General features: G+C 37.8%; 1 protein-coding gene, 1 non-coding gene and 1 pseudogene across 5 annotated transcripts in view; all 3 read left to right on the top strand.

Annotated features, from left to right (window-relative positions):
• The window catches only part of LRIG2 (leucine rich repeats and immunoglobulin like domains 2), a 44473-nt gene that overhangs the window by 5238 nt on the left and 15410 nt on the right, over nucleotides 1–23825 (top strand). For 2 of the 3 annotated variants that reach the window (XM_016124328.2, XM_016124334.2), the window contains 10 exons: nucleotides 13482–13547; nucleotides 15118–15192; nucleotides 15346–15480; nucleotides 16026–16169; nucleotides 16295–16438; nucleotides 17012–17155; nucleotides 17360–17503; nucleotides 19735–19815; nucleotides 20518–20589; nucleotides 20728–20796. In XM_016124328.2, the coding sequence (XP_015979814.2) occupies nucleotides 13482–13547; nucleotides 15118–15192; nucleotides 15346–15480; nucleotides 16026–16169; nucleotides 16295–16438; nucleotides 17012–17155; nucleotides 17360–17503; nucleotides 19735–19815; nucleotides 20518–20589; nucleotides 20728–20796 (1074 nt within the window). Of the gene's footprint in view, nucleotides 1–8436; nucleotides 9348–13481; nucleotides 13548–15117; nucleotides 15193–15345; nucleotides 15481–16025; nucleotides 16170–16294; nucleotides 16439–17011; nucleotides 17156–17359; nucleotides 17504–19734; nucleotides 19816–20517; nucleotides 20590–20727; nucleotides 20797–23825 lie in introns of those variants that run through there. The other variant, XM_016124329.2, reaches the window with a different exon arrangement.
• LOC118612911 lies at nucleotides 3790–11970 on the top strand (annotated as a pseudogene). The gene has a single exon (XR_004955261.1). The product of XR_004955261.1 is annotated as a tubulin alpha chain-like (transcript).
• On the top strand, nucleotides 8441–8576 carry LOC118613232. Its single transcript, XR_004955360.1, has one exon. It is a non-coding gene; the product is annotated as a small nucleolar RNA SNORA42/SNORA80 family (small nucleolar RNA).

Raw genomic sequence — 23825 nt, 5'->3', positions numbered from 1 at the left:
ACTGAACTTAAGTTTACCTTTATATGTTTTTGGCATCTTGTTCATACAGAGAAGCTAAAGACATTTAGATCTATTAGTAAACACATCTTTTGGCACATGGAAGAATTATACTGTGAGGTATTTCATGCCTCTAGAAATTGTAAAATTATATTTCATAAATTAATCTGTAGAGTATTAATGTAGGACAGACCACAGTTGTCTACTTAATAGTTTTCTCTGTAAAAGAAAGATTACTAATAGTTAAAAATTATAATCAGTTATACTTTCATATATAAATGAAACTATTAGAAATTATAAGAATGATGAGAAATGACCTTATATTGCAGAGTATGCAAGATATGAAGGATGTTTTTTTGTCAGGGGAAAAAAGTAATTTAATTCTAAGGTAGACGGACTGGTTGTTCCAGAATGAAGAAGGAGAAATACAAGACAAAGACTAAATCATATTAGAAAAATGGTTGTAAATTTTTAGAACAGGAATTTTATGTGCGGTTAATTGTCTTAAGATTAAATGGATTTATTTATAAGTTAAAAAAAAAGATGAGCTTTAAAATCAAAAGAGTACTGATGCAAAACTAGAACACCAAAGTTTCCCTGGCATATTTGTCCTTTCTTATTAAGAAACTGTAAAAAGGTTTTTATTTATCTCTTAAATAGTCTGCCTAGGAAACAGATTTTGCGTCATCAAAATAATTTCCTGTGCTTCATGTTGTTGTTATCGGGTCTTTGATTATTTAAGAAAATTTGTCTTCTCAATATTAAAAGAGTTAAGATTTTCTTTTCGACTATGTAACTTTCTGTTTTGCCTTTGAAATAATTGGTCATTTTGTTTAAATGGATAGCTAAGTATTGTTTCACAGTGACCTGTGATCTTACTTAGTTAAGTGTTTAAAACCTTTTGATATTTTTGACAGTTTCCCCAAATCAAGTTCTAAATGGAGTCTTGTTGACCTCAAAGTCACTTAGAGATTTTCTAGAGGGCCCGGGAAAATCAAATATATCTCTTTGTAAAAAAGAGATATTAAATTAATTAGGTTTATTTGATATGTTAAATACCTGGGAAACATTGTCAAATAAGAAATAATGACAGACTTTCTTAGATTATATGTGTGTAGATATGTGTTACTAACAATAGGTATTCCAGAAATGCACAAAGTTCATAGAAATGTGTCAGTCCCCTTGTTAGGTTTTTGTGCTAAAATACCGTATACCATAGAAATAACTAATTTTCCTTTTCAAATGAACTCTTCATCAGAACTTTAACCACAGCCATTTTAAGTCTTTTTTCATTCACAGACAAGTTTTTATTTTACTTTCATTCTTCTCTGAAAGCATACATTCAGCAAAAGGCATGAATGCTCCATGTGGGCCTCAGTTGAATAGCTTTCAGACCTTGTTGCTATACTAAGTTCCCAGAAGGAATGAAGAAACCGATGGATTCCTAAAGCTGCCAACCCCAGATCAGGCAGCACAAGAGTTAACTGCATGGGACTGAATGAACTGATGAGGATGGTTATAATTCTTTTACAACTCTCTGAAATATTGCTGGTTTTGTTTTCCAGATTTAAAGACTCCTTTTTATCTTTTCTCTTAAGCTATCTGTAGTTCACACCAATCTGGTTGACTACACCTTTGTGAACAAATAAGAAGCAATTACTTTTTCTTCCTGATTGCTTCAGAATTCAGAAGCTCTTAATGAGTATTCATTCTTATTTTCATGACAATATAGTTATTTTGCATAAGTTCAATAGGAATCAATTCTAGTAACAGGATATGGTTGGAAACATTGGTTATTATTACCAGGGCTTTGACTAGAGACTAACGTACATAGATTCTGGTTAAAGGGACTAAGGTCGACCTCATGGAGCCAGTGTTCTAAGAAAAACTGGGCTATATAGCCAGTTGCTGTTCTTACTGTATTTATGTAATAGTACAAATCGAAAGAGACTAGAATTATTTTGTAAGCAAGAATTAATAGGTTGACTGTAGAGAGAAATTTTTTTGTTCCTGTGCAGAACTGTAATGTACCCTTGTAGGAGTCCATCTTGCACATTTTGCCAGTTTTCACCAAATTCTCAATTATAGTTTCCTCCAATATCTGGCCATAACTCTCCAAACTGTACCTAAGAGAGAACCTGTACCACTTAGAGTAAGGTCTTTCTTAGTGGGTTTTAACAAGTGCCTTTGAATATTTTCTCAACACAGGGAGTTTTCCTAGACGTTTGGTGTCATAGACGTGAGATTCGCTAGAATGAATCTGGCTCATGGAAACATGTGGTTGGGAAGAGAAAGGATAGAAGGGTGGGGGGTGCGGAACTTTTGATTCCTGGTGGTCCACATGGTTTCCCATGGGTGCTGCTCTCAGTTACTAAAGGTAAAAATTACCAGTGGAAATTCAGTTCCCAGTACATTGGTTCACTGGATGCATAAGGAAATGGGAACTAATAAAAAGGTGAAATGTTCACTCCTTTTGGTTATTATTATCTGTAATAATAGCTAAAATGAAATTAAAAGAACATGCTGGGTTGGACCTTGATGCTAGATCAAGTTCAGATTTCAGTGAGTTTGAGCTTTGATCACGAGCTATAAAGCTGACATTCAAGAAAAAAATTATGCAAGAATAAGAGAAAGTACCTCTAAGACCTCTGGTCACCGAGAAGGTGGTCGATGTGAGGGAAGGACAAAACCAAGAAACTGTTTGAAACCATAGAGTATAGTGTGAAGGAATTGTTTCATTTTGTGCATCAGTAACATCAGCTTCCTGAAAAACCTTTACCAAAATGGACCAATAGAATAATTAATTTAGGAGCAGTATCTGGTTTTAGATGCTGCAGTGGGGAAGAGCATGTTTGGGTTGATGCAGGATTTATAGCTCATTATGTAATAACTACAGATGGCTTTATGTGATCCATACACAAAGCAGGTTATACCTGAGGGAAGAGCCAGCCTGGTGGACTGGGTAAAAGCCACTGTAAGATCTGTTTTCCCTGAAAAGGGAGACTGCCCAATTCCCCCTATAAATGCCAAGTGAAACCCTCCTGATGAAGCAGATGGTAGACTTTGTATACAAGCCTCGTTGGGATTATCTTTATGATAATGGGGCTATTCACCTGCTGATAAATGCTGTGGTTAGTGGGGACTCTTCCATATATACCCCATATAACCTTACTGCTGCAAAACCAAGGGATAGTTGAGGAATCCTTACGTGTTTGCTGTTTCAGCTTCCCTTTTTGGGTCTTATAGATGCTAATAAAAAGTTGGGTTAATTACCAGGAGAATAAGGAAAAGCAAAGGAGAGAGTCAAGGGAATGGTCTTAACAAGGCAGAAAAGTTTAAGTGATTAGTAAGAAGTAGGGTGAATGAAGAAAATACTGTTTGTAGCAAAACAAATAAAAAAAGAAAGGGAAGAATCATGGGACTTACCCATAGGAGAATGGACAACTTTAGATAGTTATTAAGAAATCGGATGAATAAAACAGACATTGATGAGGTTAAAACAAAGGTTTTAATATAGCACTACTTACGGTTGGGCAGGTCAAAGGGACCACCTTCTGGTCCCCTAACATTAAAAGGCCTAAAACCACTCAGCTCTACTCCAGTTTGGAGAAATTTAAAAGTCCAGAGGCAGAGGTCACAATGAGAAATCTGACCAGCAGTTGCTTGGGGCTTTGGTTAGGCAGATTAAATGAGATAAAAATTGACCAAAGGGTCAGGGTTCCTTGGCTCAACCCCTGGGTTGCCAGGAGGGTGGGATGGGGTGGGGGGTGGGGGAGGGGATCCAAAGCCTTTTGGAGTGGGTAAAATGGTGAGGAGTTGGAGAATAGAACTTTTCACAATTCTTTGATAGGGGAGCTTTTTTCTCTGTGGTATCAAACCCTTGGTGAAGCCATGAGGTAATTGAGAGAACACAAAACTATAAGAGTTGATAGGATTATGAAAGTTGGAATGTTCACACAGGCTTTCTGTAAAGAAATTGTGTCTCCTTTATCAGACTATTTTATGGGAATGGATGTTATGTCTGGCTGGGCAACACTTCTAACTGATATTGTAAAACCAAAACCTGTCAGTAAAGGTCACAGATAGGAATGCAAGGTATAAGTTTGTAGGAGAATTGGTATGTTCGAATAGGCTTTTACCTGATTGTATTACAGAGTTGGACATTGTATCCAGCTGGGAAATGTTTTTTCTACCAAGTATTGCAAAACCGAAGGCATGTAAATCCACCCTTCAAGCAGTATTAACCGGACATACTGAATGGGAACCAGTAGGATCGCTCAAGCCCACACAGTGTGGAATACACGTTGGAGAGCTGATATGGACAGATTGTGTGATAGCCCTGTGCATCCTGCAGACTGGGGCTCAGGGCAAAAGCCTGTGAGCGCCTCCCAGCAACGACTGCTAGACTTTGGACTAGAGAATTTCCATTTGAAGGACAATTGCTGGCTCGCTATTGCACATTAATTGAAACTGCCACGATGACTAAGAGTCATAAAATAATCTCGAAACCTGAAACACTCATGATGTCTTCTGTAATGGCAGACAAACTGCAGTAGAGTGGGCAGTGCCCAGAAGAGTCCGTAATAAAACGGAAATGGTTTATGTAGAATCGTGCTTTCTGGGGAGTCCAAAGAGAAGGTAGATACTGAAGAGCAGAGAGCCTCTTTTCCCCTGGGACTGATTCTGGAACTGTGTGAGTAGCTGCTGGATTCTGTTGCCACTTGGGCAGTAGCCTATAAACAGCTCATAACTGATGAACAGGAAACTGCTTGGTTTGTGGATAGTACTTGCAAGGTGAATGGACAACATCTTCTACCACTCTGAGGAAGGAGAAGACAAATTAGCCTGGTAGGCTGAATCGCATGCCATTTTCTTAGCTGTAATAGAATTGAACAGTGGTAGAAGCTTCTGTGTTTGGGTTTTTATTGACTCATGGGCAGTGGCCAATGGCCTGGCCATATTGTCAGGCAGAAGAGCAGTGGAAACCCGGCATATTAAAGAGATGCACAGACAGCCCTGTGGAAAGCACTGTGAGGATTTGAGGGGTGCCTTAAAATAGGACATGTTGTATGCCCATCAGAGGAACCTTCTTCCAGGTTTTGGAAGGTGATTGGAATCAACAAGCAGATATCCCTGTGTGCTTGCTGGAGGTGGCCGCTTGGGTCCATGAAGTGAGCCTTTGAGGCTCAGAATGCCAGCAAAAGAGAGACTGCAGATGGCTATGTGGCAGATCCCCTGGTAGAAAGGCCCCGAACATAGCTGGCAGGAGGTAGTGTTGCTGGTAGCCCTAGGGACTGCAAATGGGTGCTGACAGGAATAGAGACTGACTGTGGACTTGGCTTTCCTTTTCTAATGGTAGATGCAAATGCTTAGAGTGCTATAAAAGAACCAGAACAGAAGATAATTGTACCTATTGGGATGGCCAGCCATCATTTCCGTAGACCAAGGAATACAGGTTTGAGCCTATAATGCCCAAACAACAGGCAGAGTGTTATCCTTCGCAGAGTACAGTAGGTCCTCACCTAATGTCATCGGTAGGTTCTTGGAGCTGCGGAGAAGTAACATATAACGAAACCAGTTTTACTGTAGTAGCCTAATATAAAGTTCTGCGGCATCTCGTCCGTGTTATAATGAAATGATGTTGTTTGAGGACCTGCTGTAGTAGTTTGATAGAGAATTGGAACTGGCAGCTAATACATTGGTTGTTTAAAACTGGGGGAGATGAAGATGGGAAGGGCTGGCTTACATACCTTCATGAGAGTGTGCTCCCTCAACGTTTAGTGGGGCTGAAGGAGTCGCCCCCCTCGGTAGAGTCCTCTTCCTGGTGGGTATGGGGAAGACAGGGCGGAGAAGGAAGCTGGGCTGCAGTTCTTAACCAAGGGAGGAGTGCGGTGTGACGACGGTACTTTTTTCTTTCTCCCCCATCACCTCAGCTTTTCTTTTTTTCTTAATGAAGTGGTCATAGGACCAGGGCTGCACACAGATGCTAGAAACGGGTGATTCCTAAGCAAGAAACTGTATTTTTAAACTTTGCATCAGAATTCCTAAGGGCCTCCTGGGGTAGGTCGTGCTTTCACCCCATCTGGACAAATTGAGGTCAACAGTGAATGCCCATGCATTGCCTGTGGTAAAAATAGCACAGTAGTTCTGCGTCTCTATAACTTTACTCTGACTGAATGGAGTGAACTGAAGGGAGGTACTTGCTTGACTAGTATTGGCTGTTTACAGTCTAGTGGCTGAACCATCGTCCCTTGGTCCCTTGTCCCTTCCGAGGGTGGAAGAGTTTGGGTATAAATAGAAAGGAAGAGCAGTAGTAGCTGAGGATAAAGGAATGAATAAATGGTTGTACATGAGGTAAATCTGAGAGTAATGCCTCCAGAGGGGCTCAGAGTAAGAGATGATACTGCCTCTTAGCTGTTAGTAACTATGCTCATGGGCACTCTGCCATCGGCAAGGAAATCATTGGCCTTGTCTTGGACTGGATTTGAGAGCTGGCTGACCAGTGAACAGGTCTTCAGGGCTTCTGGGTTTTCCACGGCTTTGGTTGGGGTTCTGGTTCTGGGTTCACCTCCCTGCTGATGGAATTACTCTGTCGATTATGGCAAGAAGTCCATGCTGGAGTTCTCCATTTATCCAGCCCCCCAGGTTGCACAGCTGTAACTGCACCCTACACTCCATCCTCAGCACCCACACCACCCTGGAGTATTCTGTGCCTTCATGGTTGACAGCGAGGCCATCTATGACATCTGTCATGGAAACTTTGATATTGAGCACCCAATCTACACTAACCTGAATAGATTGATAGGTCAAATTGTATTCTTCGGCACTGCTTCCCGGAGATCTGATGGAGCCCTGAATGTTGATCTGACAATTCCAGACCAACCCGGTGCCCTATGCCCGCATCCATTTCCTTCCGGCCACGTGTGCCCCATCATCTCTGCTGAGAAAGCCTACCATGAACAGCTTTCTGTAGTGGAGGTCACCAGTGCATGCTTTGAGCCAGCCAACCAGATGGCGAAATGCGATCCTTGCCACAGTGCAATATATGGCTTACTGCCTGTTGTACCATGGGGACATGGTTCCCAAAGATGTCAGCGCTGCCATTGCCACCAAGACCAGCGCAGCATCCAGTTTGTGGACTGGTACCCCACTGGCTTCAAAGTTGGCACTAATTACCAGCTTCCCACTGTGGCACCTGGCGGAGACCTGGCCACAGTACAATGAGCTGTGTGTCTGCTGAGCAACAACATATCTGTTGCTGAGGCCTGGGCTCGCCTGGACCACAGGTTTGACCTGACGTGTGCCAAGTGTGCCTTTGTTCACTGGCACATGGGTGAGAGCATGGAGGAAGGAGAGTTTTCTGAGGCCTGTGAGGACATGGCAGATCTTGGGAAAGATTATGGGGAGGTTGGTGGATTCTGTTGGAGGAAAGGGTAAGGAAGGAGAGGAATACTAATTATCCTTTCAGCATGCGACATGTCACACTCAGAACTTGAGCTTCAACAGCTGACAGGCTTTTAAGCTTTCTGATTAAATTGTCTTCACTTTTACCTGTGAATCCTGTCTTTTTCATTTGTCCCTGTAAAATTTTCCCTTCATGTCTAAAAGACATTGAGAAAGGAAAAAAGGTACAGATTAGAATTTCTTTCATGTTTATCCCATTTGGTGCTATTCACCTTTATTTTCCACTTCTTCCTTTTATTCTGTGCCCATATTTTCATCATACTTCTTACAGAGAAGTGAGATTGGCTGTGGGGCCAAGCACACAGTGGGTTAGCAACCTGGTTGACTCTGTGATCGACCCAGGCAGGACTTCTCTCTTGGCCTCTAGGCCTCCATAGGCAGGGATCAAGAGGAAACTTTTTGATCTGGATAGTATCTCCGTGTTCCAAGTTTACATTTCAGAGTAAGGAACCGTGCTTGTTCCTAGAAAGATTCCCCACCCTCACATCCTCAGCCCCCAGCCGTTGTCTGCCGGGAGACCTCCGCACCAGTCTCATTATGCCCTTGGTTCTTATTTGCCATTCTCTTCCGGAATCTCAGGACTTTCAGGTTTCTCTCCTTTCCCGACCCCCCTTCTTGACTTTATTTTTCTCTTTAGCAGGCGTCTTCTGACTTACTTTATGTTTTACTTTGTCTTCTTTTCAGTACAATGTAAATATCTGTTTATTCATTGCTGTAGGTGAATTGTGACCAGCAGGAGGTACTCAAAAATACTTGTTGAATGAACACAGTAAATATGGAAAGTGTGTGGCTATGCCTTTTGAGGGAGATCAGGAGAAACTCAAATTAAAGCAATCCTTTCTCATTTACTTCTCCAAATGATTTCTTTTCAAGGTATCTCATTCTCTGTAGTAAATATCATGAATGAATTAGGGCATTATCTTAGCTAATTATTTGTTTCTTAAGATCGTCTTTAAAAAAAAAGAAAAGAAAAATTCGGGCATGGTAACGGATTTATGGCGGGCCCTTCTCTGTGGGCCTCTCATAGTGGACCCATGCCAGAGTAACCTGCAGCCTCGAACCATTGCCCAGCCCCTTACCTGTGGTCTGTGAGCACTGAAGGGGGTTGTACAGTGTGAAAAATAAATAAGAACTAAAGAAAAATTCTAAATATAGGCATGTTAAATTACTACTAACCCAACTCCCATCTCATACTGTCTGAGATGTTTTGTCTAATTGCACCAAAATTCATGAAAACTTTTGCATGCACAAGTAATCTTCATTTATTCTGATCCTCTCGTTTTTAATAGGGCTTTGCAGCATCTATTAGATATTCACTAAATATTAATGAATAATCAGTTGATTGAAGGGTGGCATTATGGCTGATATTATGGCTTGCAGCTGTAGTTTGAGGAGTTTTTAATGGTCTACAACTTCATTTCAACCTGTACGCCAGCCACGCATTTCTGAAGTTGGGATACTCCAAAGGCATTATGGATTCTGTCACATACCCTATGTTTCTAGGCACTAGCAGAAACACTGGTTTTATTCCTTAAAAGAAACAGACCTACTGGTGAACCCCTAATGCATATTTAGGGGGAAGAGAGATGCGCTGCCATTGTGTTTACAGAATCTAATATATGTAATGACCTGCTTCACTTCCAGCAATCATTCTAAAGCGTATACAATATGCTCTTCTTTCATTACATTAAGGATTTTATCATATTTCATCTTTATCTTGGTGTATCTGGGGAAGTGGTAAACAGAAAATGTGAGCCTCTGAAATTGGAATCCAGAAGCAATATTTAGTTTACTTGTAAGTTATTGTAGGTGAGTCCTTCCAGTTAATTCAGGTTTTACCTTGGGACATGGATTATGCCTGCATGTGCAACACATACTCGGAAAAGGTAATAGTACTGGCCCATCCTATTTCACAACTAGTATTATATAATAACCTACTTTTTACCCACTGATCTACATGCAAAGCATTTTATTGATATCTTATTAATCTAAGCAATCCATTGAGGTTGGTACTATTATTGTCATTTAATAGTAGAGGAGACTCAAGTTTAGAGAGCTTAAATGACTTGCCCAGTGTCCCAGAGCATGCAAAAACTCTTCTTAAATGTCACCATAGAATTTCTATTTCCTGGTTTGTTGATGCTGTATTTCCCCCAATAAAGCAATATTTTCAGTCATTAACACTTCAAGGAAAGATAATGGAAAAAAATAACATATGCCCTTGAAATGAATGCCCTTATCTTCCTACTGCCTTCAACTTTTTGGATTATAGAAAAAATATACAGTGTATTACAAATAAGTAGTGAAAATGAAGGATAGAAGTTTGGAATAGCATTATGGTTCATGCTGTAATAAAATCTTATTTATCCTAAAGATATTAATATTTCCAGCCAAAAAGCAACCAACAAGCAAATGCTTCCAGGGTGCATTTGTTCATAAAAGCGCCTCTCAGGACTCTCAGATCTCATTTACTCCTGTTTCTGGCAGTTCTAACAGGCATCGGAGTTTCCCGGCCTGTGACAGTTGATTAGAAGCAACAAATTAGAAAAATTTCAAGCAGCGTTGTTAGAGACAGGAAGGTGGACAGTTCCAAGAAGGGAAAGTTCTAAGTGGTAGAGAAAAAGCAAACCTAAAAGCAAACAGAATTGTAAGAGTTGTTTTTGGAGTCCTTGTCTTTAGTATACTCCAGGTGTACTCACGATCATTAGCCTATTAAATCACAGTACTCTGATCTTAATAATGATCCAGAGGATTATTTTTAAAAGTAAGTTATGCTAGATATACTCTAACCAAATAGGCAATTCCATTTACAAAAAAAAAAAAAAAGTTAAATTATGCTGGATAAATACATGAAGCATGTCATACCCAAACTATTTTATATGATATGTTCTTATCTTTTAACTTGCAAAGGGCCCCTTTGAAGAAGTTTTGCTATTGTTTAAGTTCACAGTTCAGCCTATTAGTGCTGCAGGTTCTGGAAAACGATGACTCAAGTGAACCCGTGTGACTGGGCAGAAGAAAATCTCCTTGCGTCTCTGTGCTGCAGGACTTCTTTGCAGTTAGCTTGCAGGACCGATTCTCCTCAAACTAGTGATTTCTCTGTACATCCTGTGAATTATTTACACCCCGATGGTACCAAAGACTACATTAATGGCACCTCTGGCTCCACATGATATCAAGAACCTTAATAATTCATCATTTAGTACAGATACATCCCTGTGGGTTAGCATGAGTGGGAGCTGAGTTTACAACACTGAGATAAGGCCCTCTCAGAGACCTTCGCTCTCCGAACATCCTATCCATCAATATTCAGATATTAGTGGTGTTAAAAAATAAAGATTACTGACTGTTGCAGACTGTTACAGAGCTTTAGGTTATGTTTGTCAAGCATTAGATTACTTCAAGTTTGTAAGTACATTGAAGGGATATGTCAAGGGAGAAATCTTTGGAAGACAGTTCTCCATTTCAGGACTCCTGCTTTTTAAAAAAAAAAAAAAAACAAAAAAAAAAAAACAAGACAAACCAGTATTAGCATATGCATACTAAATGGAATTAACAACCACTGGGGGGAATAGTGAGAGGCTTTTTAAAAACTATCCAGATTCCTAATCTAAGAGTTTTACACCATATTTGAAGTCTTCAAATATCAGTCGTCTTCAGCCTTTTTGGAGTACTTTAAATGTTGCTTTTAAAAAAAGTCAAAGAAAAAGGTTAGTAAAATTGGCAGTGTGTTTAACTCTGGCACTTAGCACAGTGCCTGACGTGGTTCAGTAACTGTTTATTGCATAAATACGTGATCAGATCCATCCATATAATTCTAGTTAGACACCTCGAATTTTGATAAACAGCTTCATTGATTTATACTAGTTGCTTTCTATGACAGTACCAACACTTATTTTGAAGACAACATTATCCTGTAGAGAGGCTCCAAAGTATTTCAGGTTCCTTTGGGTTCCATTGAAATGCCTTAGAGGTTCTTCAAAGACACAGATTTATTCTTTCCCCCAGTAGAGACACTGGACGATTTTCACTGATAATGAATGCAAAGTGGTTTGTACCATGTTGAGTTTACCAGGTTTATAGCCAGTCGAATGTAATTTGATTGCCTTCGATTTCTTTAATAATGATGTTCTTTAAAGCTGATGATCTGGTCATCACTGGCATCCATGAGAGAAGCATAGTGGATGAGAACAGTCAAGTTACACTGCCAGGGAGGTTAGGGTTTGGAAAGGCATTAGAAGCACTGTTATTAAAACAAAAGCCCTTAATCTGTAAAAGGAAAAAAGAAATTTCAACAAGTACGAAATATAGAAGTAAATCATAGTACGCTAGTCTGCCCCACAGACATTAGCTCTCCATTTGTGGGACCACCACCTTGGAGCAGAGTATGGGATATCTGAATGGGAACAGCCGGATTTCTCCTTCATTTGAAACCACAGTAAACATCTTTTGTATGAAATTCTGTGTTTTTAGTAGCAAGTATGAATTGGATAAAGTATCTGAATGTGAGATTTTTATGTGGAATAAATTTTTTTCTGTCTTACGTTTCCCAACACGCCTCTCCATTCCTGAGGGTCTTTGAGCTGAAACCTGGTGCCACATATCTTGGAATGAAGGTTTTAGAACTGTGGTAAAGTGATGGTTTGATTTGGTCTTGGTCATAAGTTAAGCTCTTAAGTGAAGATGGCTAGGTTTTATAGGTGGAAAGACATGAATCTAGCTGAGAACAAATTGTTCTGTGATAGAGACATCATTCAAACCTGCGTGCATCTGTTAACTGCCTGTGGTGGCACAGTGAGACAGAGTGATCTGTGATGTTTCTCTAGCGTGCCCCTGTTGCTAGCCATATTGTAATGTATAATACATCTCTTGAGTAGACAACTTGTGTGGGCTGGATTCCACTTCAGCCTGTAAAGATGCCCGGAAGCACCAAGGTGAATTTTGTTAGCCTGTTTAAATATTCAGAGTCGTGGTTAATTTCAGTGAAATCTCTGTGATATCTAATGAACTATTTGCTAGAAGTGAGACGGAATTTCAAGTTTATGGCTTCCTCGCTTATTAGCTGTGTGACCTTGGATTGACAAATTATTAATCTCTCTGCCTATTTATTTCTGTATCAGGAAAGTGAGGATTGTATAAGTATTTGTCTCATACAGTGGTTGTTTGTGTTTAGGCAGTGAATATTTATAAAGTGTCCAGAAGAGTACCTGGCACTTAATAAATGTTAACTGCCACCACCACCACCATCAGCAGCAGTATTTGGAGTGAGATGAATTTTCTTCCCTGATGTTAGATGGCTTACTTTTAGGAAGACCAACCCCAGTTCTAATATAGAAACTCAATATTTTGACTGGTGAAATCTGTCTTTAAGTTTATCTACAGCGAAAGTGTAATAAACTATAATTACAATGTTATAATTGTACTACATGTTATGTAAAGCATGTATTACTTTATAAAGTAAAAGTATATTCTTATACCTTTATAACTTTAAAAAGTGTATTCCTTTTCAAAAGTATATAAAAATAGCACATCATAATAAAATATAATCACTGAAAGGGATGAAGAAACTATAATATTGCTATGTGAGTATAAGGTATACTATTAAGTGAAAAACTAAGGATAAAATAATGTGTAAATCTATTTTTATAAAAATTTGCTTGTACATGCATAAAATACCTGGCAGACTTCACGTGAAGTGGCATATTTTCATTTGCTGTGGTTGGGGAGGGAAATTGGATGGCTGGAGACAAGGCTGGGAGACTTTTTACTGTGCATGTATTTATATTTTTTTATTATTGAACTATGTTTAGTAAAAAACCAAAACCTCATAAAAATGAAAAAGTAAAATAGCTCTTTTGAAATCTAGATAAATTTTTATTCATCCTTTATAAACTTCTTTTTGTCTGTACTACTCAGATTCACATTCGATAGGCTTTTAGATTCATATTTTAGTTTTTTTTTTTTTTCTTTAAATCTACTTTTCAACACTAAACTAAGAATGATCTTTTGTTCTCTCTTAGGGATTTGAGTCATAATCGGTTGTCTAACTGGAACATCAGCTTGGAATCTCAAACATTGCAAGAAGTGTGAGTTATTTTACTTATTTAAATTTACATTAAATTCTTTGATTTGGTGAATTATGAATTTGAGGATGTTCAGTCCAGAAGTGCTGTCAAAATATTGAAGGAAAAAATTGTGAAGACATTTTTTAAAAACTTGAACTGTCATTTTTGGTTTTGTTACAATCACAAATTCTGTGGGCATTGTGCCATTGTGTTGGTGGTTTCAAAATTCAAACTGTGTAGAAATATTTTCTTTCTTGGGGCCAAAAGATTTTTTTCCTCTCTTGAGAGTAAATATATTTTGTTTGTTTTTCGTCAAAGTTTAAGCCAGTGAAACTCTCTGTTGTGAAAACCTTTTTTTTAATATCTTGACTCATGCAAGATGGAAGCATGTCTTAAGATTTATATGAAATAAATATTTTTGGCATCATTTGCAATGTGGTTAATAGGATTCAATTTTCCATTTCACTGAAAATTTCCCTTTAATACTGAGAAGTCTTATTATGTATTCTTTGGAGGACATTTTCTAAAATATTATTAATATCAGTTATTACATTTTGATGTTTCCAGAGACACAGCTATTGAGCCTGCTTTGCCTCTACCATGAACCCTCCCAGAAACCTCAGATCTGTTTTCCTTTTTAATTTGCTAATGGGTAACTACTTTGTGTGCTCACGGTCCCCACATTTTCTCCTTCCCTGCCCCAAATTGACTGCTTCTGCCCTGCTGTAGAGTGAATATACAGCTGACAAGCTTATTAGCTGAAAGAGTAGGCACTGGGGGGAGGTGTGAAAATGCTTCAGTGGGATGTGCATACGTTTTTTATTGCATGGACTTTGTAACTTTGGCCTTTTGCTTTTTTTTTCCCCCTGTATTCTAGATTGTTGGGGTTGTTCAGTGAATGAAAACCAGGTTAATGAAATGTGATTATATTAGGTTTTCTACTAAAACATTTGAGACAATCTGTTTAAAGAGCTGTTGAGATCAGATAGTGATGTGTCTTGGCTTTTGTAAAACTAATAGTAAGTTCTGTCTCTGGGAGAGCAAATTAATTTCATCTGTGTTCTCACGCAACCCTTTCTCACTTTGACTTAAAAAAAATTATATATATATATATATATATACATATACACACACATACACACATGTACCCATATATGTGTGTTTGTATTTTTAAAATTTTATAATTTTATTTATTATAAATACATAAGGGGTATGGATAGGTTCATTCCTTTAAGAAAGAATCATGTTAGCTGTCATAAATATTAACTGTATTAGCTGTCATAAATATAACTATATTAGCTGTCATAAATATAACTATTAAAAGAACCTTGTTGGGATTAAATATATTTAATGTGTATAATATTTCCTAACCTTTAAAATAGATCAATTGTAGATCTACACCATGAAAAAACATTTCTTAATAAGATCTCTGATTTCTCAGTATAATGCATTTAGTCTAACTCATTCTGAGTCATAGTCTTTTTTCAAATGTAGCACCTGTCCTAAAGAATATGTATTAGCCAGTAAACCAGAACTCAAGAGGTAGCATATCTCTTACTAAACTTTGAAATCTATTTTTCTTTCTGCCTAGGAAACTGAATTATAATGAGCTAACAGAAATCCCATACTTTGGAGAACCAACCTCTAATATTACTCTGCTGTCATTGTAAGTAAATATGATTTCAGACCTTTTACTTAAATTGTAAGTAGTACACAGTTTTTTGGGTTTTATTTTAGGTACTCTCATTGTTGATCCCAATTATTTAACATCCTTGTGTCCTGGCGTGGCAGCAGCTTCAACATAATCTTTGTTTTGTAGAGTCCATAATATAATCCCAGACATAAATGCAGAGGCGTTCCAGTTTTACCCTGCTCTTGAGAGTTTAGATCTCAGCTCAAATATAATATCAGAAATCAAGACATCTTCATTTCCTCGAATGCAGCTTAAATACCTGTAAGTTCGAAGGGTTTAAACTAGATTTTAAAGTGTGTGTTTACTATTCATTTATACTTATCTTCCTAGAAGTGTCTGTTATTATGATTGTGATATGCTTATATGAAACAAACCTATGGTCAGTTTTGGGATTTTTTGGATTGTTGTTTTTCTCCTCTTAAAGAGTGCACTATTGTCAGATAATATTGTTAAGTATCTCGGGTAATTTTTGAGATTTAATTCTGGATTGTATTTTACTAATAGTTTTGTAAAGGATTGGTTTGTCAAACAGTGACTTTACCCTATATAATAATGAGGATAATTAGTGTGTGTGTTAGTGTTTTGCGGTTTACAAGCATATTCACACATACTGTTTCAATCCAAATGAAGCAGGTATTATTCTTATTTTGTAGTCGAAGAAACAAAGCAGTTAGGTGATTTATAAGGTTGTATATAGCTGCTAAGTGGGAGAGCTGGGGCTCAGTCACAGATTACGGGCAGCTTTCTAGTGGTAGAATTTTTTTTGTTCCAATAAATTTTTTTGGTTGTAATCCTGTTCATTTTAGGAATTTGAGTAATAATAGGATAACCATCTTGGAGGCTGGTTGCTTCGACAATTTATCAAGTTCCTTATTAGTGGTAAAGTTAAACCGGAACAGAATAAGCATGATTCCACCCAAGATCTTCAAGCTACCTCACCTCCAGTTCTTGTGAGTAATTAAATAGATGGATTATAAGAAGATTGTTGTTTTCCTACAGTGTCTTTTTCTTTTTAATTATTATTAGAGCAAATCAGCAAACTGATTTTCTGACTGTAAAACTATTTGTGTTAAAGGGAACTTAAAAGAAACAGGATTAAAGTTGTGGAAGGTCTCACATTCCAGGGGCTTGACTCCTTACGATCTTTGAAAATGCAGCGGAATGGAATTAGTAAACTTAAGGATGGAGCTTTTTTTGGCTTGGATAACATGGAGGAACTGTAAGTACTGTGAACCGGACTAGGAGATTGGTAGGGAGGGGTGTGACTGGGACTTGTTAGTGCCAAACAGCCAGGGTAGCTGCTTTAATTACACCGAGACGTAGTCCTGTCCCCCTTCTCTGATGGGAAATCAGGGTACACAAAGCTCTCTTAAGTTTTTTATCCAAATGGCATTTCTCTTATTGTTCTGACAGACATTTCAGCTAAATAGTTTATATTCTCTTAATGTTTTGGCTGATGGAAATGATCAGAATTTACCCGGAACAGGTATACTATACCTACCTCTCGGTGCCTTGATTTAATAGCTCTGATATTTTGGATGGTTTTACTACTGTCTAGCACTGAGTCTGAAGTAAGATTTGAATATTGACTAGAATTAAAATTGATTTAATTTATCATTTTACAATTTATAAAAGCGATATGGCTGTGTTATTTCTTATTGCCTCACTTGGGTTGACAAGAAATGTGTTTCTTTGAGCAAGACTAAATGAAATAAATGAAGATTTTTGGAATCTTCTCATTGCAGTGCTTGTTATGAAATATATTTTTTCCTTTCTGTCTCTAATTGTGCAGAGAACTGGAGCATAATAACCTTACAGAAGTGAACAAGGGATGGTTGTATGGCTTGCGAATGCTACAACAGCTCTATGTGAGCCAGAATGCTGTTGAACGAATCAGCCCTGATGCATGGGAATTCTGCCAAAGACTTTCCGAACTGTGAGTGTTGGATGGCATGTCAGTGAAGGCTGTGAGACTAGAGCAAGTTGGAATAAATCATTTCCAGGGCCAGTATTGAAATTTAACATCCTTCTTTATTAGAAGCTTGTTGAAAGCTCTAAATTTATCATGTAAATAGAATAAAAATATGAAAGTTGAACGAAAATACAGTGAATTTCTTACTTTCCATTTTTTTTTCCCCAGTGATTTGTCCTATAATCAGTTGACCCGCCTGGATGAATCTGCCTTCGTGGGCCTGAGCTTACTGGAGAGATTGAATTTAGGGGACAACAGAGTCACTCACATTGCTGATGGCGTATTTAGGTTTCTTTCCAATCTTCAGACACTGTAAGTACATCTTTTTTTTTTTTTTTTTTTGCTAACTTTTTTAATGCAGTAAAGCAAATAGATTAAAGCAATGAATCAATCTGCAAATTTATATATTTTAACATTTTGTGGTTCTTCTGTCTTATGCCTCAGTGCAAGACAGTCATACTTGTCTTTGTCCTTGTTCCTAAATCTTATTTATCTCTAGCCAGTTCAGTTTGTACTTTAATTCTGAATTAATCAACTAAACAGCAAAGCATTTTTTACTATGCCAGTCATTGTGGAATACAGTACAGTTACTTATATTAGAAATGCACATTTTCTTGTTCCTCTGACATTGAACTACGAATAGTATACCAGAACCACTACATCTCATTCAGAAGGATGCAGGATGCAGGATGTGTAGCTCTAAAAGGAGACCTGTTCATTGTTACTACTTGCTGCATGACTTTGAACAGAAAAAAATAACATTTGTTAATGAGCTGATATGCTTTCAGAATACTAGGATATTATCGCTCTTTTCCATATTAGGAGGAAGAGGTTCAGAGAGATTAAAAGGATTTATTTACAGTCACAGCTTGTAAATATTTGGGCCAGGATTAGAACCCAGGTCCATTTGATATTAAAGTTCATCTACTTTTACCATTACTGCCAAATGAGTAAAATCACTTAACCTTTTCCTGGGTGTCAGTTTGTTTCTTCACCCAGTTGAAGACATAGTTGGACATAGGATTGGAAGGTTGCTGAAGGTTAAGTGAAATTGCAACTCTAAAATTCTGTAGTTCTATAATTTGAATGTTCAATGGAATATAATTGAATGAAGAGCTTTTTAAACAAAATATAATATTCTCAAACATAGAACAGAATAAGAGAAAAAGAGTAATTAGTAGAATTTATAGATTCTTAAGGTTCCTCAATAGGGAACTTTTTGGACATCAGATTCAGATTTGATAAATGGTCTCAGAAAAGAGGCAGGCTCCCAACTTTGGGGCTAACCATCAATGAGAACAAAAGCATGAAAATTGTGAAGGTGTATCTATGTGCACGAGTGTGTGTTTGATTTTTTTTTTTTTTAACTTAATGAGGTAGTCTTCCTTCAGATTTGGCCTTGAAAAATTTAAAGTGATTTCCTCCCATCCCCTCACCCCCATTTTCTACATTATTAGAAGTAAAACTAGATGAGTTATGAGGTGCAGATTGCCTTTAGCAGTGAAGGGATGGCAGACACCCTTTCAGTATACCACCGATCATTACTTGTAATATTAAAGTTTAGTAAAGTAATTGTAGAAGTAAATGATTGTCTAATGCCAGAGAAAGTTAAGGCACAGTTAGGGTCAGATCTGAGAGATTCTGGTTTTAGATCGGTGCTCTTGCTGGAGTCGGTATACTTACTGATTTGGTGAGCGAGTTCTGTTTATGCTGTGCTGTGGAGGAGGGGGAAAGTCCTGAAGACTTGAGCCATGGGCCTTTTCAGTGTTTCTTCCTTAGAAAACAAAATGAGCTTTTTTAGCTTTCATTTCACTAATGGTAGCCAAAAGAGGAGTGATCTCCTGTCTGGTACTATTATTCACATAACTTTACATATGTCTCATAAAGCTAAAGCTCTGCACTTTATTATGAGACAACTAAAGGAAGCAAAAGAGATTAAACATCTTTAACTGGTATTTCTTTCATCAGAGGACATGTGTGGTACGATTGCATTTCTTCTGAGAATGGAACAGTGTATTTTAAAAGATCCATACTTTTCCTTTTAAAGAAAACAGAGTGATCACTCTAGCACATTCTTGCTTCCCATGGGATGTGTTTAATTGCTGTGGAGCTGTGAAACTGTATTGATATTACTCTTTGTCAGCCATTTTAGGTTAAGGACCCAGGGGAAGGCTTGGGTCACCCAGAAATCCCATTAGTCTGAAATCAGATTTGTAAACCATATCCCCAGCATCTTGAAATCCTCCTGCTCTTTGCAGGACCCTGACTATGATTTTTAATATGCTAACACAATTAGGGGCTATTAGCTAGGACAATTGATACTCTTAGCAGATTGCTTAATTTATTTATCAAGGCCACCTAATTCTTAGCTTTTGAGAATCAGTTTTTACATGCTTACCGCAGATATTCTTTAAAAAGAAGAGCCTTCATTCAACTTAGCTGTTAAAATAAGGATCAGAATTAGTGTTGCCATGCCAGGGTGGTGCTCAGTGGTGTAATGGTCATGTTGACTAACATGAACTCTTTCCCTGATGTTTTTGTAGAAACTTAAGAAACAATGAAATCTCATGGGCCATAGAAGATGCTAGTGAAGCCTTTGCTGGACTCACAAGTCTCACTAAATTGTATGTATTTATGATATTTACATATGTCTGTAAAAGTATATTTTCAAGAACCAGTTGTAAATGCGATTGGATCATGTCTATATGCTACAGCTAGATGGTCTGAGCCTTCTAACTTATTCACTAAAAGAAGAAACTTTGTTGTTAAGTTTTTGTTTTGGGTTACGTTTTTGTGTGTGGTAGGGCATTTTCTATTCAGAAAGCATTTCTATTCAGAGGCACTTAAAGAGGAGCTGTTTATGAAACTAGAATTTCTATTAAAGTAAAAGAAATGTACTGAGAAACCAGAGTTGAACCAGTAATCTGTTAATCATAGGAGATTCACGGGTAATTAACCTAGTAAGAGAGGATTCGCTCAAGTAAGATTTTAGGTCTTCCATGAGAATTTCTTCAAGGCATCATATGTGTCTGAATTTCTTCGATTTGGTCTTTTACTAAGAAGGGAGAAACTGGGGATATTATCCAGTTTGTTATGAAAACTGCCAGCGTCTCAGTGGTCAGGATGATTGTTTAGGTAACTGTTGAGCTGTAACATCTAATAGAAGTCTTCATTCTGTGCTTTGCATTAGTTAATCATTAAGGTTCACAGCTTTCTTAAACATGCATGTTAAGCTTATTTTCATCTTTTATAGGTAAATGTTTGGTTTAATGAATTTAATTTTCTTTAGTGGAGAGCTTTATTAGAAAGATCTATTTGTATTTCAGAATCTTACAAGGAAATCGGATTAAGTCAATTACAAAGAAAGCATTCATTGGTCTTGAATCCCTTGAGCATCTGTAAGTATTTTGCATATATTTTACTCACTATATAAATAATCTTTGCTATTAGCTGAGGTTTTCATGACCATTTAAAGTGTTTATAGAACTTAATTGTGGAAATGGTGACTGGTAATGTTTCCTTTTTCTTCATTTCAGAGATTTGAACAACAATGCTATAATGTCTATCCAAGAAAATGCTTTTTCCCAGACTCGCTTGAAAGAACTGTACGTAGCTTAAGTCCTTTTTAAATCACCAATTAGATCATTATCCATGCTTGTGCTTAAGGTGTGATGAATGCAACCCAAATGTTTTCAGAAGCACAAAATCCAGGCAGGAAAAATCAAGTGTTACTGTGTGATTGCTTCAGTGGCGTCAAAAAGCCCAGAGCGTGCGGCCCAAGACTTTGTTTTGCCTGAGCTGCTGATGCTTGTAGATGGAGCTTTGCACTGTCCCTTATGCTTCACATCTTCTTTGCTGTTCCTTTTTTTTTCTTTTTCTTTTTTTCCCCTGTTCCTGTTTGGACTACTGGGAACGTACATTTCTAATCCTTACCCTGTAGGGTGTGTTATAAGGTCTTACATCATCTCTGGGAGATAATCTAGCACTGTCAGTCTAATGGTCAGAGAGGGTGTCTCTGATCTGTTTGCCCAAACTACTAAAATGTTCAAAAACTGTCCAATAGTTGGAATAGAAAAATACATACCATTTTATATCCTTTTCATTTATGATTTTTAAAAAAATTGCTCTTACTGCTTTAGAGATCTCCCAGGTGGAGGCATGGCTAGTCAGGTATTAGTATTAATGTTAATCTCTGGCGATTCTAATATTCAGCCAGTGGTAAAAATGAAGGGACAGTAACAATCTATCTTGCTTTGACTGAAAGCTACTCAGAGAAAGGTTTGTGGACCAGAACTGGTTCATGACGAGGTAAGGACAGAAACTCAGAGTAAGTGTTTAGAAACTTTTAGAACAGTTTGACATTACTGTGACACTTTTGTTGACTTCTATAAAAGTATTCATCTGCAACAGAGTGGAAAATTTTAAAAACTGGTTCTTCACCACAGGTAGTTTGAGATACACTGAAAGTGTTTGAGTTCAAACTGCGCCTAGGTTCCAATTCTTGTTCCATTCTCTACAGCTGTGTGGCATTGGGCACATCTGTTAGCCTCAGATTCAGTTTTCCTTTTTCAAGTTGGTAATAGCACCTTCCTCAGGGTTAGTGAGGATAAAATGGGATTAATTTTTTTATTCAAGAAATATTTGCTTTACAAAGTACTGGTCATAGCAGTGACCAAGACAAACTTTCTGTCCTCATAGCATATTACAGTAAATTCTGATAAGGAAGATAAATAATAAACCAGTACATATATAACATCTGGTAATAAATGTTCTGAAGAAAAGTCAAGCCTGGGTCAAAGGTACAGAGAGGGACAGGGATTGCTGCTTTAGATAAAGTAGTGAGGGAAGGCTTTTCTGACAATAATAGCATTTGAGCCAGGACCAGTGACAGCCCATTGAATTTTAGCTGAAGGACATTCCAGGCCCAGGAGAGAGCAAGTGAAAAGGCCCTAAGGTAGGAGCTTCTTCTCGTGCTCGAAGATCAGCAGAGACACTGGTGGAGCTGGAAGACTAGAGCAAGGAAGAGTGGGAGGAGGTGGGGTCCGAGAGCTAAGCAGGCGCCAGAGCTCCTAGGGCCCAACAGGCCATGAAGAGTTAGGGCTGTTCCCCCTCTTAAATGCTTAAGGAAACTGGAAAGTTTTGAACTGGTGCTCGACACAGAGCCTGGCACACAGGAAGAGTTGGATAACTAACATTAATAGCAAAAATAAAAAATAATATGGTAATTATCATTAATTATTTTTTGCCAGGTTTTTTTAAGTGGCTTTTTCTTTTTTTTTTTTTGTTTTCTTTCTTTCTTTTTTTCTTTTTCTTTTTCCACTCGTTGAGCTATTTCGAGTTATTTCTCCCAGGCTGAGTTTAACTGGTAAGGGCCCAACTTATTGCCTATCAGTATTACCCTTTTTTACCTGTGATTATCTGAGAGCGAGCAGGAAAATTTTAACTCTTGTTATGAGAACACAGTTCAGAATATAAGTTAGATAGTAGGTGAAAGCAAATACTGTAGTTTCATTCTGCAGAATCACTGAGTAATTTGGGAGTTGGTTTGAACAAACTGCTAATGCAGGAACTCTAGCTCTTTTAACTGAGAAGTTTTGGTTGCTTTTAGTTACTTTAAATCTAAGTCATATTTTTAATACTTTTTACATCAACATTTATTAAAATCTGTACTTTTCACTATCCTTCATAATGGTTTGCTTTTGGGGGGAGATGGGAGTCACATATAAATTAAAAAAATAATTTGCATTAAAATTGTTTGATCGTGGTAGAAAAATTGGTAAATACAGTTAGTTACACCAAGAGAGAAAGGAAGACCCCAAATCCCTACTCAGAGGCACTGTTAATATTTTGGCATATGCGTATCCACATACTTGAGAGAATGCAGAGTCCTCTGTTAGGCCCTTGTGGATTGGTTAGTGTGTAAAGGGTGGGTAGATGCAGAGAAATGGAAGTGAAGGGAACTAATGTGAATTCAGTGGTTATCTGTGGCCAGCACTGTACTGAATATTTAAAAATATTTTGAGGTAGGCATTCTCAACCCTATTTTCCAGAAAAAGAAACTGAGCTTTTAGAAACATTAAGTAGCAGAATTAGGGTAAGAGTCCAGGTCTCATGAGTCCAGCCTGTACCTAAGACTGTAAGTCCGACCACATCACTCCTCTGACGTTCACCTTCCAATGGCTTCCCATCACACACAGGAAGAAACGACTCAAGTTCTTAGTTCATAAAACAGCTGCATGGCCTGGTCTTCCCTGCCCAGCTCTCTGGCCTCATTCCTGTCACTGTCCCTCGGTGTGCTGTTACTGCAGCTCTTCGATGGATTTGCTTCGTTCCTGAAAGCTGCTCTCTCTCTGTCTTTGCCTTGCTTTGTTCTTGCTAGCACTTGCTTTCTGACATTATACTTTGCATTTATTTGTTTGTTACATGAGCTCTGTGAGGGCTATAGCTTCATAGTCTAGAACAATGCCTGGCATATAGCAGACTCAAATATTTCTCTATGAATGAATGAATATAACATAAGAATTCTTAAATGCAAAAGGTAGCTTTTTGCTTGGTTATTTAAAATTACTGGTGATAAAATACAGCTTTTGAGATACCTTTAAAGACTGTTTGAAACCTCTTTGGAATCAGATTG

Source organism: Rousettus aegyptiacus, unplaced genomic scaffold (genome assembly GCF_014176215.1).
Source record: "Rousettus aegyptiacus isolate mRouAeg1 unplaced genomic scaffold, mRouAeg1.p scaffold_m13_p_17, whole genome shotgun sequence".
Lineage (NCBI taxonomy): Eukaryota > Metazoa > Chordata > Mammalia > Chiroptera > Pteropodidae > Rousettus > Rousettus aegyptiacus.
Note: the sequence above shows the minus strand (reverse complement) of the source record. Positions and strands in the feature narration are given on the sequence as shown.